This window comes from Pleurodeles waltl, chromosome 4_1 (assembly GCF_031143425.1).
Source record: "Pleurodeles waltl isolate 20211129_DDA chromosome 4_1, aPleWal1.hap1.20221129, whole genome shotgun sequence".
In the NCBI taxonomy this organism is placed as follows: Eukaryota; Metazoa; Chordata; class Amphibia; order Caudata; family Salamandridae; genus Pleurodeles; species Pleurodeles waltl.
In genome coordinates this window covers 419,541,835-419,560,353 of record NC_090442.1, presented here as the reverse complement: position 1 = coordinate 419,560,353, position 18,519 = coordinate 419,541,835, and the positions used below count along the sequence as shown (strand labels likewise).

The following is an 18,519-nucleotide window of genomic DNA, read 5'->3' as shown; positions in this document are numbered from 1 at the left end:
TACTTTCAAGCATTCTTAGAATACAGAAATACAAAAAACGTACAAAACGTAGCACCTGCTATGGAACCAAATGAGTTGTCTATCACTGTGCCTCTCTTGACTGTCCGGTAATTCATTTCGTTGCAGGTATTAACTCGCTTTAAATGTCATTTTAGGCAAAAAGTGAGTTTCCCCACGATGACAGGATATGAAACACATTTTACACACCTGCCACAGCCAAGTGCATATTACCAAAATCATGTCTGAATGCCAATTTTCTGCCCTTCCATTTCTTTCTTGTGCTCGTTCGGAGTAACATTAACATGAGCTTTGATGGAGTCAACAGGTGTCTCAAGGATGGTTGCAGCGCAAGTTTCCCTCGGGCAGAGGCTATGTCCAATCTTTACATTTATCAATGACAATCCGAATTTAAGAACAAATACAATTTAAACAACATTTCCAGAACAAATACAGAATTGTGAAATATTTTTGGACCAATGTTGGCCACTGGTACAAAGAAATTAAGAGTTAAAAGGTTCCAAGAATACCTCAGTCAGAATTGATCTTCGAAAAGGAAATGAATTGAAGAAAGGCTATAGTTATCCAGAGCAACGCACTGGAGGAAATAATGCAGTGGTAGAAGGTTGCAACACTTTCTTCAGTTTCATGCTTATTTCTTCATAAACAGAACATAATTTAAAAGTGAGCACACGTGGAGATATGACAGAAGGTATATAAATGCCTTGGTGTAAAAGTGGTTTACAGCAATCACTTAGCTGCATTGTACAGACTAAGGGCCTGATTTAGAGTTTAGCGGATGGGATACTCCATCACAAACGTGACTGATATCCCGTCCACTGTGTCACGATGTCCATATAATATAATGGCGGACAGGATATCTGTCACTATTGCGACAGAGAAACCCCATCTGCCAAACTCTAAATCAGGATCTAAGTTGTCCAGAAAGAAAAAAAAATAGGTATAGGTAAACTGGTACATATAGCACAATAAACAGCCCGTTTGTAGCCCGTGCTGTTCCTTGTGAAGGACAAATGTACCTACCCCAGTCTACCTCACTCCACTCCAATATAGCCCACTCCAATCTACCCCAATCCACTCTACTATGAGCCAATATACCCCGAATTACCCACCTCCACTACAATCGACCCCACTCCACCCCAAACTACCATACCCCAATCTACCTGACTCCATTCCAATCTACCCCACTCCCGCCCAATCTACTCCACTCCACCCCTACCCCAATCTATCCCACCCCTACCCCAATCGAATCTACCACAGACCATTCTAATGAGCCCTAATCTAATCCACCCAATCTACCCCACTCAAATCCAATCTATCCAACTGCACTCCAATTTACCCCAAACCGCCCCACTCTTCCCTAATCTATTCCCCATTCCAGTCTACTCCACTCTAATAGACTTCACCCACCCCACTCCAATATACCGCACTCCAACCACTTCTATCCACCCCACTCTAATCTACCCTACTCAACCCCAATCTATCCTGCTCCACTCAACTCCAATCTACCCCACTGTACTCCACTATAATCTACTCACCTCCAGTCTACTGCAATTTACCCCAATCTACCCCACTACAATCTACCCAATTCTAACCCACTTCATTTTTCCCCAATCTACCCAATTCCACTCTACCACTATCTACCCAAACCCAACCTATTCCATGTCACTAACCTTTAGTCATGCTGAATAGCAACCACACTGGTGTGCAAAATAGCTAAAACGCAATCGCACAGGCAAGACCTACTGACTTTGCCAATGTTTGTTAGTAGAAATATGTATTTATGTATATATGTCTGAACACTGCATTTTACTGTACGAAGGAAAGCAGCAAGTACACATTATGTGCCTTTTTCTTGCTATTCTAACATCACTCACATTCTTTGAAGATATTTTTTCAGCGACCTTAAACATTTAATATGCTGCCATCTTCAGTCCTTGGAGAGGCGACGAGGCACTTGTACAATTTCACACCGTGTCGAGGACAGTCACGGGCTGTAAGTAAGACCAGGGCTGCAAATAAGACACGGGCTGCTGAACGGAGCTTGTAATATGGTATTTATTTTCTGCAGGTCACACAGTTCCCTCTTCCCCTCTCCCACTGCGCATAACGTCGAGACACCCCTCCGAGGAGATACGTGGGACGCGCCCCACTCTCTGAAGAGCATGGTGATATGAAAATACCTTAATATGGAAAAGACAGGTTCTGAACAATGTGCTGCTTTATCAGTAGCACAAAAGGCTGCTCCACAAACGAGGCAGTTCCATTGTCCACATGGACCAAAGAGAAAATCACAGAAATAACCGACATTTCAATTGTAATGGAGACTACGCTTTAAAGTAAGATAAAAAAAAAAACAGAAACGGTTTCACAACATTCTCCACCCCTAAACTAATACTTAATCATCAGTTCAAATAAATAACAGATACGAAATCAAATATTTGGAGTTACATGCTGAAGTGCTAATTTTCTGAATGCATAACATAGTTTAATTAGAAATTCGATGACTTACGGCTGGGTGAAGTCATGAGTGATAAAATCAGAACTCTTAAACAGCAGGAAGATATCGCTCAAGGTTTTGCATTTCAGGGAACTGTTCATTGCAATCCAGTAGGCATCCTAAATGAGAGGAATAATGCAAATTGTAATACAGCGCTAATTAGTACTTATTGGTACAGGAAAAACAACACTCAAGTCATTCCAGCTCACTAGAGAGGCCATCTCGACAGATAATAATTACTCCAGTAAGTGGGGATCCCCACATGCTAAATAACCTCTTAGAGGTCGGTCAGTCAGAGGCTCCTAAAAGGAATCCGACTGTTGGCAGAGTGGCCCTCTAAAGAGCTCATTCTTATTCCCTGAAAAGTATAGCTTTGCATCTATACGGTCTCAAACTGGAGATCAATGACACTTGGGCAGAACTCCCAAGAGACCAAGCCTACAGCAGTAGCACAATTTCTTGATAATACATGTTTTGTCATGAACAAATACTTCCACATGCTTCAGACTAAACACACAGGCAAGGTGAAGCAATAAACCCACAGGCCTTGTAAAGATTTCCATTTTTATATATCAACCTGCTGCATCACATCAGACACGCATTAATCTGCTCTCAAATTAAGCTCATAGATGATAAACATTAACAAAACCTCTTTAGCGGGAAACAGGTGATTTATCAAAAACAATAGTTCTGCAGTTTAGAACTCTACCAGAACCACATTGTGTGCATAGTTCATGATGCAAAACTGCACATTGAACAAAGTCCAATAAAAAGGTGACTACTTAGAAACATATTTTTAACACATATTTAGAAGTTTTGTTATAAACTGTTGCTGCATCATAGCAGTGAGTTATGAGATCTAGAAACAGAAATAAAGGGCAGAGGCTCTATGATAGCATTGCGTCACACATAGGATTATAGATTGGTAACAGTGAATTACAGGTATGTTTTTTACTGACAGGTTCTGACTGACATCAAATAGACAACAAGAGTTGTAGTGTGGTCAGTTTTACGTATCCTTTGCGCATTAGCTTCAGGCCTTTGTGCATTTTGCCCTGGATGTATTTTATTCCTTTGCTCGCAGCTTAGAGCCTCTGTGCACTTTGCTCTAAATGCTTTTATTCGGCTTCATACTGTTATTTTTCAAATAGCCAGTTCTACGGTCTTGTTTTATATTTCATATCGCACTGTTTAGCCTACTTCAGCACTGAAGTTCTCCATAACACATTCCTGTTCACTCTGTGCTTCAGTCAAGGATACAGTCTGGTACATTGTCGATAGACGTGGTAGGAGTTTAGTCTTTGGCATTCCTGCGTAGGGACTTTTTGTGATCACGCTGACATGTTCGTTATAAAAACACTTTCTTGTCCCAATACACGCAAGAGGGAGATTCCGACCAGGGAATCACAACTAGACGCTGACTGCCTCGTTGCAGATGCTGAACCAGATCACAGGCCTTTGCTCAGGTATGAGGGCTGATGTCTCCCAAGGGATTCAGAAAGGCAAGTTAGAAGCTTAACATGCTGTGCTCGAAATAGAACTAGCTGAGGGAGAGTAGAAATTATTAAACACCATGATAGCGTTGTTCTTATGTTTCACTCTCCTCGTGACTATTTCAATCCTACTGTGTTGTATGGTTCTGGTTATTGCGGCTCACGCCTTATTATCTAAAATGCAGTCGTTTTATTAAAACATTATATAAAACTTATACTGCCTTTGTCATTTGTATATGAGATCATACTGTAAATGAGAGAATTGGTGTGGATCTGAGTGACCACGACTTCCCTGAGAAGTTCCAAAGATGTCATGCGCTCGGCTGCCCAATCATCTCTTCCTTACTGGAGAAATGAGGCACTGCTAGTTAGCCGGAGCAAAACCGGGTTTAGGGTGACAGAGGTCCTTCGAAGTGGGTCAGACTCAGTCCCCCACACCGTGAACGATCCTGCTGCCTAGAAATCCAGTAGTCTCATTTAGGATAATGAGAGCCCATGCGACAGAGTGAAGCTTGAGTTGACTATGATGTCACTTACAACACAGTGGTGAAAAACATTCCCATAATTCACTTTCTATTTTTTAGAAATGGGGACTCTAGATGGCAGTTGGTTTGCACCCTGTCCAAGTAGGGACCCTCACTCTAGTCAGGGGAAGGGAGATACCCGCTCAGATAACCCCTGCTCACCCCCTTGGTAGCTTGGGACGAGCAGTCAGGCTTATCTCAGAAGCAATGTGTAAAGCATTTGCACATAACACACAGTAATAAGTGAAAACACTACAAAAGGACACCACACCAGTTTTAGAAAAATAGCCAATATTTATCTATATAAAACAAGACCAAATACGATAAGAATCCAACATACAGTAAGAAAAATATGAATTATGCAAGATTTACTCAAAACTACAGTTCCTTGAAGTCGATAGCTCCACCAAGGAGTATCACGGCGTCGTGATAAAAAAAAAAAAACAACAGTTCAGACCAGCCGTGGCGTTGCGGGCCAGCTACGGTGTCGGGAAGACCCGCAAACAGTACCTTGGATTTGCAGGGCATCATGACCTTCGCGGTGAGCTCCGGAGGGTGGCGTCACTGATGTTGGGATGTCGGGTCCGGAGTCGGTGCAGGACTCGTCGGGCCCTTGAGGTCACACGCATTGCAGATCGAACTCCAGGCTGATGAAGTCAGGTGCGCCGGCATGGATGGCGTCGGGGCTGCGGTGCAAAGTGGGACAATGCGACATGCGGTGCCAACAGGTCACGGGGCAGGCAGCGGCATCGTCGTTGCTGAAGCGCGGTCGTTGGTAGGCCCAAGCCAGCGGTGCAGGACGGGACCATCACGAGCGGTGACCACAGGCCAGGGTGCAGGCAGGATGCCTGGTGACGACACCGATGCTGCTGGCGTCGGTGGACCGGGGCTGCGGCGCGGGACAGGACGGTGCTTTGTGTACCTCACGAGCAGTGTCCACAGGCCACGGTGGAGGCAGCGGCGCCGGTGTCTGCAGGAGCGGCGTTGTCGGGGATGCCCAGGCTGCAGTGTTAGCAGGCGATGCCATAGTGCAGGGCCCACAGGTCGCGGTGCGAGCAGCGGCTCAGTGAAGTCGTCCGATTACGGTGTCAGGGAGACCAGGGTTGCGGTGCGAAGTGGGGCAATGCGACTCCGTGTGGTGTCGGCAGGTCACGGTGCAGGCCAGCGGCGTTGTTGGCGGCGGCGCAGATGTTTCTCCTCTTGAACAGCACAAAACACACAGTTCCCAGTGCTGCAGGTCGGGAAAACTGAAGGCTTTGGTGTCCCTGAGACTTCCAACAGGAGGCAAGCTCTTGGAGAATTTTCACAAGCAGGACACACAGCAAAGTTCACCCTTTGCACTCTTTTCAGGCAGAAGCAGCAACTGCAGGCCAGTCCAGCAAAGCAATACAGCAAAGGGACAGTACTCCTCCTTCAGCTCTTCTCCTGGGCAGAGGTTCCTCTTGATTCCAGAAAGATTCTAAAAGTCTGGGGTTTTGGGTCTGCTTCTTATACCCAGTTCTGCCTTTGAAGTTTGCAAACTTCAAAGCAAAGTCTCAAGTGTTTGCAAGATCCTTCCTTGTCCAGGCCAGGCCCCAGACACTCACCAGGGGGTCGGAGACGGCATTGTGTGAGGGCAGGCACAGTCCTTTCAGGTGTGAGCGACTACTCCTCCCCTCCTCTCCTCTCCAGCACAGATGGCTGACACAAAGGGGGCTGGGGTGTAGCCTGCATATCTGGATTACTGTCTAGAGGAGAGGTGTGAACAGCCCAACTGTCAAACTGACCCAGACAGGGAATCCACAAACAGGCAGAGTCACAGAATGGATTAAGCAAGAAAATGCCTACTTTCTAAAAGTGGCATTTTCAAACGCACAATCTTAAAATCAACTTTACTAAAATATGTATTTTTAAATTGTGAGCTCAGAGACCCCAAACTGCAAATGTCCATCCGCTCCCAAAGGGAATCTACACTTTAATCAGATTTAAAGGTAGCCCCCATGTTAACCTATGAAAGGGACAGGCCTTGCAACAGTGAAAAACGAATGTAGCAATATTTCACTGTCAGGACATATAAAACACATTACTATATGTCCTACCTTAACCATACACTGCACCCTGCCCTTGGGGCTACCTAGGGCCTACCTTAGGGGTGCCTTACATGTAAGAAAAGGGAATGTTTAGACCTGGCATGTGTGTGTACACTTGCTAAGTCGAAGTTACAGTAAAAACTGCACACACAGACACTGCAGTGGCAGGTCTGAGACATGATTACAGAGCTACTTATGTGGGTGGCACAACCAGTGCTGCAGGCCCACTAGTAGCATTTGATTTACAAGCGCTGGGCACCTCTTGTGCACTTTACTAGGGATTACTAGTAAATCAAATATGCCAATCATGGATAAACCAATCAACAGTACAATTTCTATAGGGAGCACATGCACTTTAGCACTGATTAGCAGTGGTAACGTGTGCAGAGACAATAAACCAGCAAAAACAGACCTAAAAAAAAAACACGGAGGAAGAAGGCAAAAAGTTGGGGGATAACCCTGCAAAAAGGGCCATTTCCAACACTATTCATCTATAATTTTATGTTATATATGGCCACAAAATCATATGCCCCTACTTTCAATTGCTATCCAGTGGCAGAAACGTAATAGTGGAACTTTATGTAACATGGCTCAGTTGTGTATCCCTGTCCTTAAGGTAAAAAAATAACTAAATAAAAAATACCTTACCCACCATCCATGACCAACCTCCAGCACCCTCCATGACTTCCTTCCCCGTCCTGTAGCTGCACTTTCTGATTTCATTAAAGCAGATAAGCAGCATTGCACTGGCAATCTTTAAAAGAGTCCTGTCAGCCTGGCCTTTGTGACATAGCAACAATGGATAGTGAATTTTGTTATCACCTATTGCTACGTCATAGCAGTGAGCGATAAGATTTAGACACTGAATTAAACAATAGAGGCTCTCTATGAGAACCATACATAACATATGGAATTATAGTTGGATAACAGTGGATTATGGGGATGTTTTTCACCAAGGGGTTCAGAATAACATGAAATAGACAACGAGTGTGAAACCTGAGTTGTCCATGATGTCACTTAGAGTTGGAAAACATCCTCATAATTCACTTTTTACCCATCTATACTTTTATGTTATGTATGGCTCCAAACTCATCTTCACCTGCTATGTAGGTATAGGGGAGTAATCAGGGAGCCAGTATATGTATGTGTGTGTGTGTATATATATATATATATATATATATATATATATATATATATAGAGAGAGAGATTTTTTAAAATCATATCTCTCCCTCCCTCCCTCCCCCCAACCAACCACGGCTACCTTTCCGGCCTTCCTTCCACCTCCTGCAGCTATGCTTTCTGCTTTCATTCAATGAATGCAGACAAGCAGAGCATTGCTGACAGGCTCTCAGAGAGCGCTGTCAGCCTGGCCCGGAAGGCTTCTATGACATTACAGCAGTAAGTAACCAGTTTTGGTATCAACTGGTGTGATGTCATAGCAGTGGATTATGAGATTCAGAAACTGAAACTCTCTCTATGAGAGTCATACATAAATGTTTTCCTGAAATTAAGTATTATGATCAGCTGAAGACAACACAACCTATATTTCTGTTCAGTGCCTTTGGTTTTCATTGGGCTTATGCGAACCGCAACATAGCTACTTTTTGGACTATGCTTTCTTCACCTCGTTGACTTGTCGAAAATTCAGCTATATACATAGCGCAAAGTGATACAGTAAAGTTTATATGTCCATTTTTCCTACACACATCTAAACTGCAGCCCTATTTTGTTCATGGTATTCTCACACGATTTCACATTGCTAAGATGTTAAAGCTATTTATTGCCCTTCCAGACTTTGTTTTTGCATAAATAGGACAGTGACCTATCCTTCAATGTTAGAAATAAAAATAAATATTCTCTTAAGGAATACAAAGCTAGAGGGCTGCAAAGCAGAGTACATGATGGTGGCAGGCACATGATCTCAAGCTCCATGTCTGCTGCAGGAGAAGCAGCAAATACCTGATTGGATTCCCACGAGCCCCAGCCTAGGTCCTGAAGGGCAAATTATATCAGACACCAGCGGGGATGACTGACTAAGCCATATGACACAAATGTGTTTGGATAGGCCCTACTTCAGGGTGAGAAAGACAGGCATAAGCAACAAAATGGCAGCCCGCCAAATGTGCCAAAGAGGTGTCAGTGGCTGCATCCCGCACTGTTCCACCAGACCAGTGAAATTCGAGAGCAGGGAGATGCCTGGACTCATCGAAGAAGGTGGTTGGCCCACTTTCCCCAGGACATCAGCCTCCATGGTGGAATTCTACTGGCACAGCCTGGGCATGGACCAGTGACTCTAGGCTGAGTTGGTGGCAGACGCAAGACAAAAAAGGAAGATCTTCCTTGAGTCATTCTGAAACCCATCTGATTACTTTAGCTGGGCTATTCCTGTCATGAGCTGGTGAAGTCATCCCAAGCTACCCTGAAGTATGTGTTCACAAAATATATAGATGAGGTTACTACAGAGTCTTTCTAAAAGCTACTGTCGGATGGTGTTGGGATTACTTAAGAATGATGAACATTGGGAGGTGGTGTAATGGTTATATGTGCTTAGTTTGTGTTCTAGTCAAAAGTTTGTCATTGTAAATGTCGTATCTCCTGCCAGTCTCGGCTAGTTCATGTGAGAAAAAAACAATTACATTTGTTATAGAAAGAAAATGAAGATCGTTTACTACTGCAGGTTGGTCATCTGATTACTTCAGTGAAAATGTGTGATGATCTTTTACTACTTCAGGATAATCTCCTGATGAGTTCAGTGCAATGCAGTGTTACTATAGGATTATAACAGAAGGATGCTCAGGATGAGGTTTTATTACTATAGGATGATCACAGGAAGACTGAAGGATGAGGTAATATTACACCAGGATGATTCCATGAGAACATCAGGATGAGGTTTGATTACTCCAGGATGATGGCATGCTTACCTTAGGATGGGACATTATTACTTCAGCACACATAACACAATTTCCGGATAAGGTAGTTGTTACTCCAGGATCATGCCCAGATAACTGTCTAATTTAAGAGAGCTTAGCTACTAATTCTGCAGGTGTATTAACTAAAATGAATGGGGAAGTAGTTACTATTCGTGCAATACCGATACAAAATAGATTAGTTTTATATATTGTGTTGGCAAATGAAGGTGGAGTGTGCTGTGCAATTAAGGTCCAGCAGTGTTGTACCTTTGTGCCTGATAATAGCATGGAATTAATATATTAACAATACAATTAGAATAGTGAGTAAAGCTAAAACTTTGGAAGTAACTGGTGTGTGGGAAACAGTTGGTTCATGGCTTAGAAAGATTAGAAAGTCAGGGCTCAAAAAAAATCTACTGGACTATTCCCTATGGCAGTTTTATTTTGTGAGGTCGAGCTATTTTTAGATCCTACTTGCTCCTTCTGGCAAGTGGAAAAAGAACAGATGTTCTGTTCAGTCAGAAACTGAATTAGCAATTAAGACGCCTTTAAATCTTATTCTTGTCACATTTGCTCTGTGCTCAGAGCCAGGGGTCAAAAGTCAGTTTGTCTTCTTCAAATGCAAATACTTTTCCTTGTGACTTCAGCGTGTTGATCTATGCGAAATGAAAGGCTGTTGGTATCAGGTTTTTCCTAACACACATTTATATAACTAAGTCAACTTTACAATCATTTCAAAATATATTTCATTAGCTGTGAAAGACCATTTTTTTTGTACTTCTGGGTCATGAAACAAATATTTTAATAGGATGGAAAAAAATAAGTCAGAACACTTTACTTGATGATGTGCAAATGATAAATGTTTTCTGAAACCCAATTTTCACAGATTATTGCTAATACACTATATAGTTTTATCAGTAAAGCTGCAAGTTAGTGGGAAGGTGTTTGGAAATTTCCTGGAAATGTACTGTCTGTAAATGACAGTGCGCTACCACATCATGCATTAGTAATATATTTATTAAAAGTGAGTGTTCAAACATAAACTGAGAAACACTACTGCTCTGATAGCAAAGCTATTAGTAATCTAAGAAGTAGGTCATGCATGGATCATGTGTACCCTACACGTGGGCTAGATTTATTATACATGGAGCAAACATTTAATGTATTTAATCAAACAAAAGAGTTTTTTACAGCAGAAATGCTGAACCCACATATTTGAAGGTGGATTCATGTGCGAATGAAGAAAAAGGCAACTGTAAAATACAATATTTGCCTAGGATCACACAATTTGAGACCCATTTACGGGTCAAGTACATTACAGTTAGGTCGAGTGCGTTATTCCAGCTACTCGACTTGCAGGTCTAGTAATATTTTTCGAGGTCTGATGGGGAACTGGAAAGATTTGTGAATAGTTTGGTATTGTAAGTGGTGGCTTGTTTAGGAAAATACTAACATAATTTATTATATCAACCGGGAGCATAATTTGTCTAATTCTAATATTAACATTTTTGGGAGTTATTCATCTTAAGGGAGGTTTGAAATGCAATTGTGAAAGAAAGATGATCAGAAAAAGAAGGAGGGACATATCAACCCTGATGATCTCAAAGCCAGAGTTTATGATAAAATGTATGGTCCTGGATAAGACAGAATTGAAGTAGCCGAGAATGACTGATTAACTTTTGTCGTATAGTGGAGAATAGTTTGGTGATGATTCAGAAATCCTCAAAGAAGTGGGTGAGGTGAGTGTACGTTTTCTTAATTAAAAGAAAATAACGCAGAATTTATATGTGTTTTACTTAGCATAACCAGGCATCATTTGACATGACTAAGCCAAAGTCAGCCTGCACTGACATTTGTTTTGCAGTGACAGCAAGAAAAGTGCTTTTAAATTACATGAGTGAGCTTCCCACATGCATGTTTCTCATCTGTGTTTTTCTATTTCAGAACATATGCAAAATAATATTAATTTCATGGTACTCTTTGTCAAGTTGAAATGTATTAATTTGAACTCCTCGATAAGGAAACTATGGGTTCCTATAGTCCCAACAAATTCAAAGCTTTCTTCTCCCAGATGCTCCCATCATTTGTACGATCTATTGTTTGTGGTTGCTGCACAGATATCATGTTATTTCCTTCATTTCTTTTGTATTAAACATCAAAGCAGGTGTTCCTAAATGTTTCTTATTTGATGTATCATCATTTCTTGTTTTACTATTGGTCCTGTGAATGAAACATTATTAGTACATCCCTATGAAGTCAGATCTCACCATCTCAAGTGTGTCATGTTCACTGCCTGAAACCAATAAAACATACCCTTTTTTCAGGGGAGGGGGAGAGAGATATTTCTTGCTTACTGAAATGCACAGACTCCATGCTAATCTGTCTGTTAATTTGTACTTAGACTTTTTGCTTACTTACTAGTCCGTCAAATGACAGAAGACAAATATTTTGAGCAGATTTATGTTAGTTCGGATGTTGAACTATATGAGGGTTCTGGCTGTTTACTTGCTTCAGAGGTTGATTGCTCTAGTATTTGCACTGTTCGATGCCAATTTGCATCTAACTACTTTGTGTCTTATATAATGACTTAAATTTGAACAAATGTTTATGGTTTTGACACTGAGATTTGCCCGGTGAAGGTTTTATTTATTTGCACAGGGCAGCCATCTATTGAGACTCACATGGGCCTTATCCTAAATCTCAACCCATTTATTGATTAAAAGCATTGACATTATCAATATTTCCAACATAGTATGAAAGACCCCTGTAAAGTCCCCCCCCCTCTATTATATTCCCACTCAACTCCCCCACACTTCCGTGACCAGCAAAGAAAATATATGTATATATGTACGAACCAGTGGTTCTTACCCTGCGGTCTGAGGAGGATCCCTGGCGGTACACAAGGCCTGCACAGGGGTCCCCAACAGTTTTACACAATTGAAGAATATTACAAAAATTTAAATGTATTAAGTATATAAAATAAAGAAGGAAAGTTGTAACTGTGAAAATGTTTTCTACGTGTAACTGTGACTTTAACACATGATTTCGATATTTAAGAATTTGTATGGTTTAAGCTTGTTTTTGTATTTTTGGGTATAGTTCTGAGGTTCAAATCAAACATTGCTTAGGCCAGGGATCCCCCAGCTTCCAATAATAACTAAGTGAGGTTCCTGGTTCACAGTTATGATTCAGTGAGGCGGGGGTACACATAAGTCAAAAGGTTAAAAACCACCGTTCTAAACCATATGTAGAGGATTTTAAGTCCACTTTTAAAGCCTACCCCTAAAACAGTAGCCTTCAGAACAGGAATGAATCAAACTGGAAATAATTTCCCACCTATCCTCAAATGAGGACTTTCAAATGTAAATTATTTCTTTGAATGTACAACATATGACTAAGCAGTTTCCTCTGCTTTTTCTTTGTTCTAAGTAATCACAATTTGCAAAAACTGCAGATTATGTGTGTTCTCCCCAACCATCAAAATAAACTATGTATCATGAAAAAGCATTTATGTTCAAAACCCATTTGTTTCGTTCCATATCAAATTAACAAAAACATGTAGATGCTTTAAGAAGGGGTGTGCCATTTCTGAAGAATCTTTAAATGATAAGTTAGAATGTCAAGAGAATGTCATGCAAGGCAGTTGATGGGTTAGATTCTGGTTTGAGCATTTTTAAAATTAGCTTCCTTGGATTAAGTATTACCATTTTCACCTGCCTTGACAGAATCTTCATTTTACCTTCCTCTTGGCAGAGGGAAGTAGAGGGACAGGGACTAAAATAATTTAAAGATGTCAATGGCACGCGCAATGTCTGATGAGACTATCAGGTAGAATAGTCACAGCAAAGGTTAACATTACAAAATCAATAAGAGGACACCACAAAGAATTTTACTACAAAGGATTTAGGGAGGGAAGTTAATCTCAATATTTTCAAGTAAGGACGCAGGAAGTATAAAATATCTTCTAATTTATTAATTACAGATCAGGATAAGGACACAAAGCCAGGAGAAGGACAACCTCTCTGCTTATCCTACTCATAGTGACACCACCAAGTCCTAGGCATCTTAACTGCAAAGTTTAAGAGGATATCATGGCTGCTAGGTTGAAAAGATGCAACAAGGAGCACACAAGAGGAAAAATCACCATATTTTAGAAAACAAACAATACAATGCATACCCTTTACAGAACATAAGACATACAACAAGAAGCACATCCACCCTTTCCACAGGGAAAGAAAACAAGGGGCAGACTTTATGACTGACCACTCCAACCAATATTGATAATGTTATCTATACATTGAACATCACAGAACTTACATCTTATTAACATGCTTATGTTATTAATGAAGAAAACTACAACCCAGTCAGGCAACTTGGCTTCCTTTAAAACAGTTCGTTGTTAACTACATACTTCACAAGGAGGGACAACCTACTTCCTAACCAGGAGTATAATTTCCAACCCTATATTTAACTCACAAAAAAGGGTGTGTTCCAACCAAAGTCCATCAACCAACGCTCACCCAAACCACAAGGTACTGTGTGAATACGGCCATAAAGAAGGTAACCATCAACCCATGCTCAACCAACAGAATAAGATAGCTCTTGCTTCATCAATGAAAACTGAGAACTCAACTCAATAGAGAACACTCCATGTGCTCAAACCATACACCCCAAGTTTTTTGTATTCATACATAAACAGATATTTCACACACTGGCTCAACTTAAACTCATGCAGGATATTTTGTAGCCAAAACTCAACTGAAAAGGCCATAAAAATACCCTTTACTTAAGCCCAGTCACAGGATATTTTGCACACACAACATAGCAACCAATACAACCAAACACATTTGCTTAACTGCCCCCCAATTCAACCTCTTTGATGAGGTACCTTACAAACAAAAGAAGAGCAATCTCCTCAACACACACAATACTTTTCAGGGGCTTACCTTGCTCACATCATAACTGCATTTTTCTCAAGCCAAGCTCCACCTCTCACAGAGTATCTTGTGCATAGCATAATAGGGTGTTCTAAGAGGTGTGAAGTTTTGTCTGCCTGGTTGCATATCTGAACAGGAGGAATATGTGTGATATCTGTTATCCTGTATGTTTCTGGGTCTGTCTAGAAGGCAAACATGACGTCGATGCCTGGTCAGAAATGTCATCTTTGTATGGATCAAAATAGTATTTTTCAGTACCAGAGCACAAATAGCACACAGGCTTGGCAGGATAGGTTTTTCTTCAGAAAGGAAATAAGAGAAGTGTATGTAATAGCAATGAAAACTCCTGCTGGGTCTCATCGTACCTCAGCATTCTATATCCCACAGTTCCCAAGCAGAAATAAGGACTTTCATTCATGTTATGCTGAACTAACATAGATGAATACAAAGTTCTAGAAGAACTGTACATTCTTTTTAATTATTTGTAATTTAAAACGTATATGCACCTTACATCTACACAATAGATGGAATTACAGCACAAACATTAATCATGGAATATGAAGCCCTACCCTTGGAGAACTCCAATTAAGTTTAGGAAAAACGCTGCCTCCGAGAGAGTTGATTGCTTCTTGGACCTTCAGGGCAAAATCAGGAAATTCTGGAGCCTGTGAAAATAACACAAACATATTCACTGATATAAAAAAAATGCTATGTTCTTTAAATACAACTTTTTGGACCACTCAATTTTTAATTCAAATCTTAGGTAAAATAGCAGACACAATAACCTGTGCTGGTTAGAGAGAAGGGCATAACAAAAGAAAAGCTGAAAGACTGCATCTATTCACTCTTAGCTTTAAGGCACTCAATGGAGTATGTTGTAGAACTGAACGAGGTAGTCTACTCCTCATGGGATGCTTTAAATTGCACAATTCAAGATCTACCTTTTCAGACCCAGTTACGGCTTAAAGGAAAATTCTTCATGGTGAAAGTTGTGGGTGACATTTGCAAACTTTCTCTATGGCAGACTTCAGGACGAAGTAAAGTTGCATCTCTAACCCACATTGGAGAAAGGAATGCAGTGAAAAGTATGGGTGCAGCATGGGCGTTTCCATGTATTTCCAGTAGACTTGGTGTCTGGGACAATGAGTGGCTTGGGTATCTAATCACACACTGGTGAGAAAGGGGGTGACTCGGATTCAAGTGCTGGTGAAAGATGAGGACAGGGTGTGAAAGAGGTAATCGAGACTCCAAGCAACTGTTGTATTTTTAAAGCGTTTTTTTGTTTATATGTAGATTGGAAAAAGAGGTCGGTGGGCAGGTTGTGTTTTCTTACTTGGTGTTATAGTAGTAGAAAGTTTGAGGACTTTTGCTGTTATTCGAGAGACACTTTAACTTTCCATCTTATCTTTTACAAGTATCAGGCTTTTCAAATGTGTCAACCCTTTGTCACTAGAGCAAAGGTGAAGGTAGACAAAAAACAAACTCCTAAATAGCTACCTGATAAAAAGCCAATAACGTAAAGACAGAATTAGAAACATTCATAACAGCCTTAAAAAAAATAGAAAATGTATTTATGACAGTTTTTGACACATTAGTTAACCAACCATCTTAAACAGCAAACATTTATTATAAAAGTGTGCATTACTTTGTTAACTTATGCAGGGCAATAATGTAATTATGGTTTATTGCAAGTTACCATTCTGGTGCATAGTACCACTTCAATTTTGATTAGGCTTCCACTGACTGAAAGGCCATAGGATGCTTCCTCAACTACTTGGCTTTTTGGTCTGTTCAGATGGTATACAATTGGATACCTACAAGTTCTTCTCCATATCAAGGGTACTATTCAGCCACAACCGATTAGAGAACAAATTATACTGCAGTTTCCTTAATGACATGTTGGCTTCTATTCTGCTCACTCAAGCGTCAAGATAGAATGTGGAGTTTTCTTCTGGCCTCAAGAGACAAGTGGGCTAATGTACAGAAAAATGCATCATCAGAGAAGGCGGGCTGGGGTATTTCATTAATGAAAGACTGATAGAGCAAGCTCTAGACACATCGATTTTTTTCAGATTCCTTTGTACAATGTATTTTTTGCTCTAAATTGCAGTCTTCTGTTGAATACTTTTTATGTTAATTTGATTTTTATAACATTCTGCAGTGTTTTTTTTGTTTTTTTTAATAAACCTGTTGCATCCAGGCTGAGATGGTGGATACAGCTTTGCTGTTACTATCATTCTAGCCACATGGCAAATATTGTAACCCATAGATATAACAGGAACTGGGTGGGAAGTCACCTAGCTATATTCTAGGCTAAAATTAAATATTGTCCTTGAAATGACGCAAGATAGTTTTGCTATAATCTGTCAAGCACAGAAAATCCACAATACCTTTGACACCAACATATGTTTCAGTTTAAACCGCTTCCACATCACACACCGCAAACCTGTAACAGGCATCAGTCGGGTAGATGGATGTATTGTGACACCTTAACATGGGTGCCTGCAGGTCCTAAACATTAAATTACTGCATAGAAGTCATACATTTCAGAAGGCCGAAGGACTATGCCAGCAGAGGCAAGTAAAGACTCCAGAGTATGTACATCTTCAGTTTTTTTCATACCAGCATGAACCTGGTAGGGATGTCCTGTGGAAGGATATAGAAGAAGCTGGATGTGGGACTAAATCTGCTAAGCTTCTGTCACTACTAGGGGTGGGCAGAATTTGCGGAATCTGACTCTGTAGAGTTACATAAAAACTCAGCAAGATTCCGTGGAGCTGCGTGCTGCAAAATGTGTGGGAACGGCACCACACAGCACCAAAGGGCTCAACTACTCGATTTTCTACTCTAGCAGCAGCCTTCTAACTGAGAAAAGTGGTGACCACCCGTGTTAGAAAAATCTTGCAGGATGTTCTCCTAGCGACCAGAAAGCTCACTTAGAGATATTAAATCTCACTCGCGCTCACCAACTTACCGTTCTGGAGCCACGTATGAGAAACAATTTCCACCATGTGGCGATTAGTGGCCTTTGGCCGGATCTCCACGTTGCAAGAGAAATGCGGAGTTGCCAAAATTAAGGTAAGGCGGAACAGAATATTTCACCCATCTCTAGTCACTGCTGTTCCTACTTTTGACTGTGGGAACTGCTGGAGGATGGTCAGAGCAGAGTTAGGCCAAGATTTGGTACTGTTAAATCTTATCCTGGAATGTCACTTACCCAGTGTACATCTGTTTGTGGCATGTAGTGCTGCAGATTCATATGCAGTGTATATATCGCCATCTAGTGTTGGGCTCGGAGTTACAAGTTGTTTTTTTTCAAAGAAAGTTTTTTCGAGTCACAAGATAGAGTGTCTCCTCCTCTCAGTGATAGTGCGCATGGGCAGCGAGTCCTTTGTTAGATTGTTTTCCCACAGAAGGGTGAAGTAAGGAGTGAAGAATTGTATATGTACAAATAAATATATATACATATATATATATATATATATATATAAAGTAAAGAAGATGTCCATGCAACGTATATACATATCCACATCATAAAGCACTACAACGGCTACAGGCTTCCTGGGAGGAGGGCGGGTGCATGTGAATCTGCAGCACTACATGCCACTAACATATGTACACTGGGTAAGAGACATTTTCCGTACAATGCCATGTGCAGCTGCAGATACACATGCTGTGCATAGGCCGAAAAGCAGTCCTTCTCCTAAATAAGTGCTGCTTGACCAACATTTGTTTTTTGTCGAGTAAATGTGTGTGGTGTGAACCATGAGGCTGCTTTGCATATGACTGCCATTGGTATATTTCCCAAAAATGCTATTGAAGCTCCTTTCTTTCTAGTAGAATGTGCTTTAGGAGTTGCTAATAGTTGCCTTTTAGCTTCAAGATAGCAAGTTTGAATACACTTTACTAGCCATCTGGCCAATCCTTGTTTGGAAATAGGATTACCCTTATGAGGCTTTGGAAAGTCACAAAAAGTTGTTTAGATTTTCTAAAGTCTTTCGTTCTGTCTATATAATACATGAGAGCTCTTCGAGATCAAGAGTGTGGAGAGCTCTTTCAGCAACTGAA

General features: G+C 40.9%; 1 protein-coding gene across 2 annotated transcripts in view; it reads right to left on the bottom strand.

The window, feature by feature from the left end:
• Positions 1-18,519, bottom strand: part of CDC123 (cell division cycle 123) — a 161,242-nt gene that overhangs the window by 111,206 nt on the left and 31,517 nt on the right. For both annotated transcript variants that reach the window (XM_069228667.1, XM_069228668.1), the window contains exons 5-6: positions 15,021-15,116; positions 2,531-2,637 (exon numbers count right to left, since the gene is read on the bottom strand). In XM_069228667.1, coding sequence (XP_069084768.1) covers positions 2,531-2,637; positions 15,021-15,116 — 203 coding nt within the window. The remainder of the gene's footprint in view (positions 1-2,530; positions 2,638-15,020; positions 15,117-18,519) is intronic.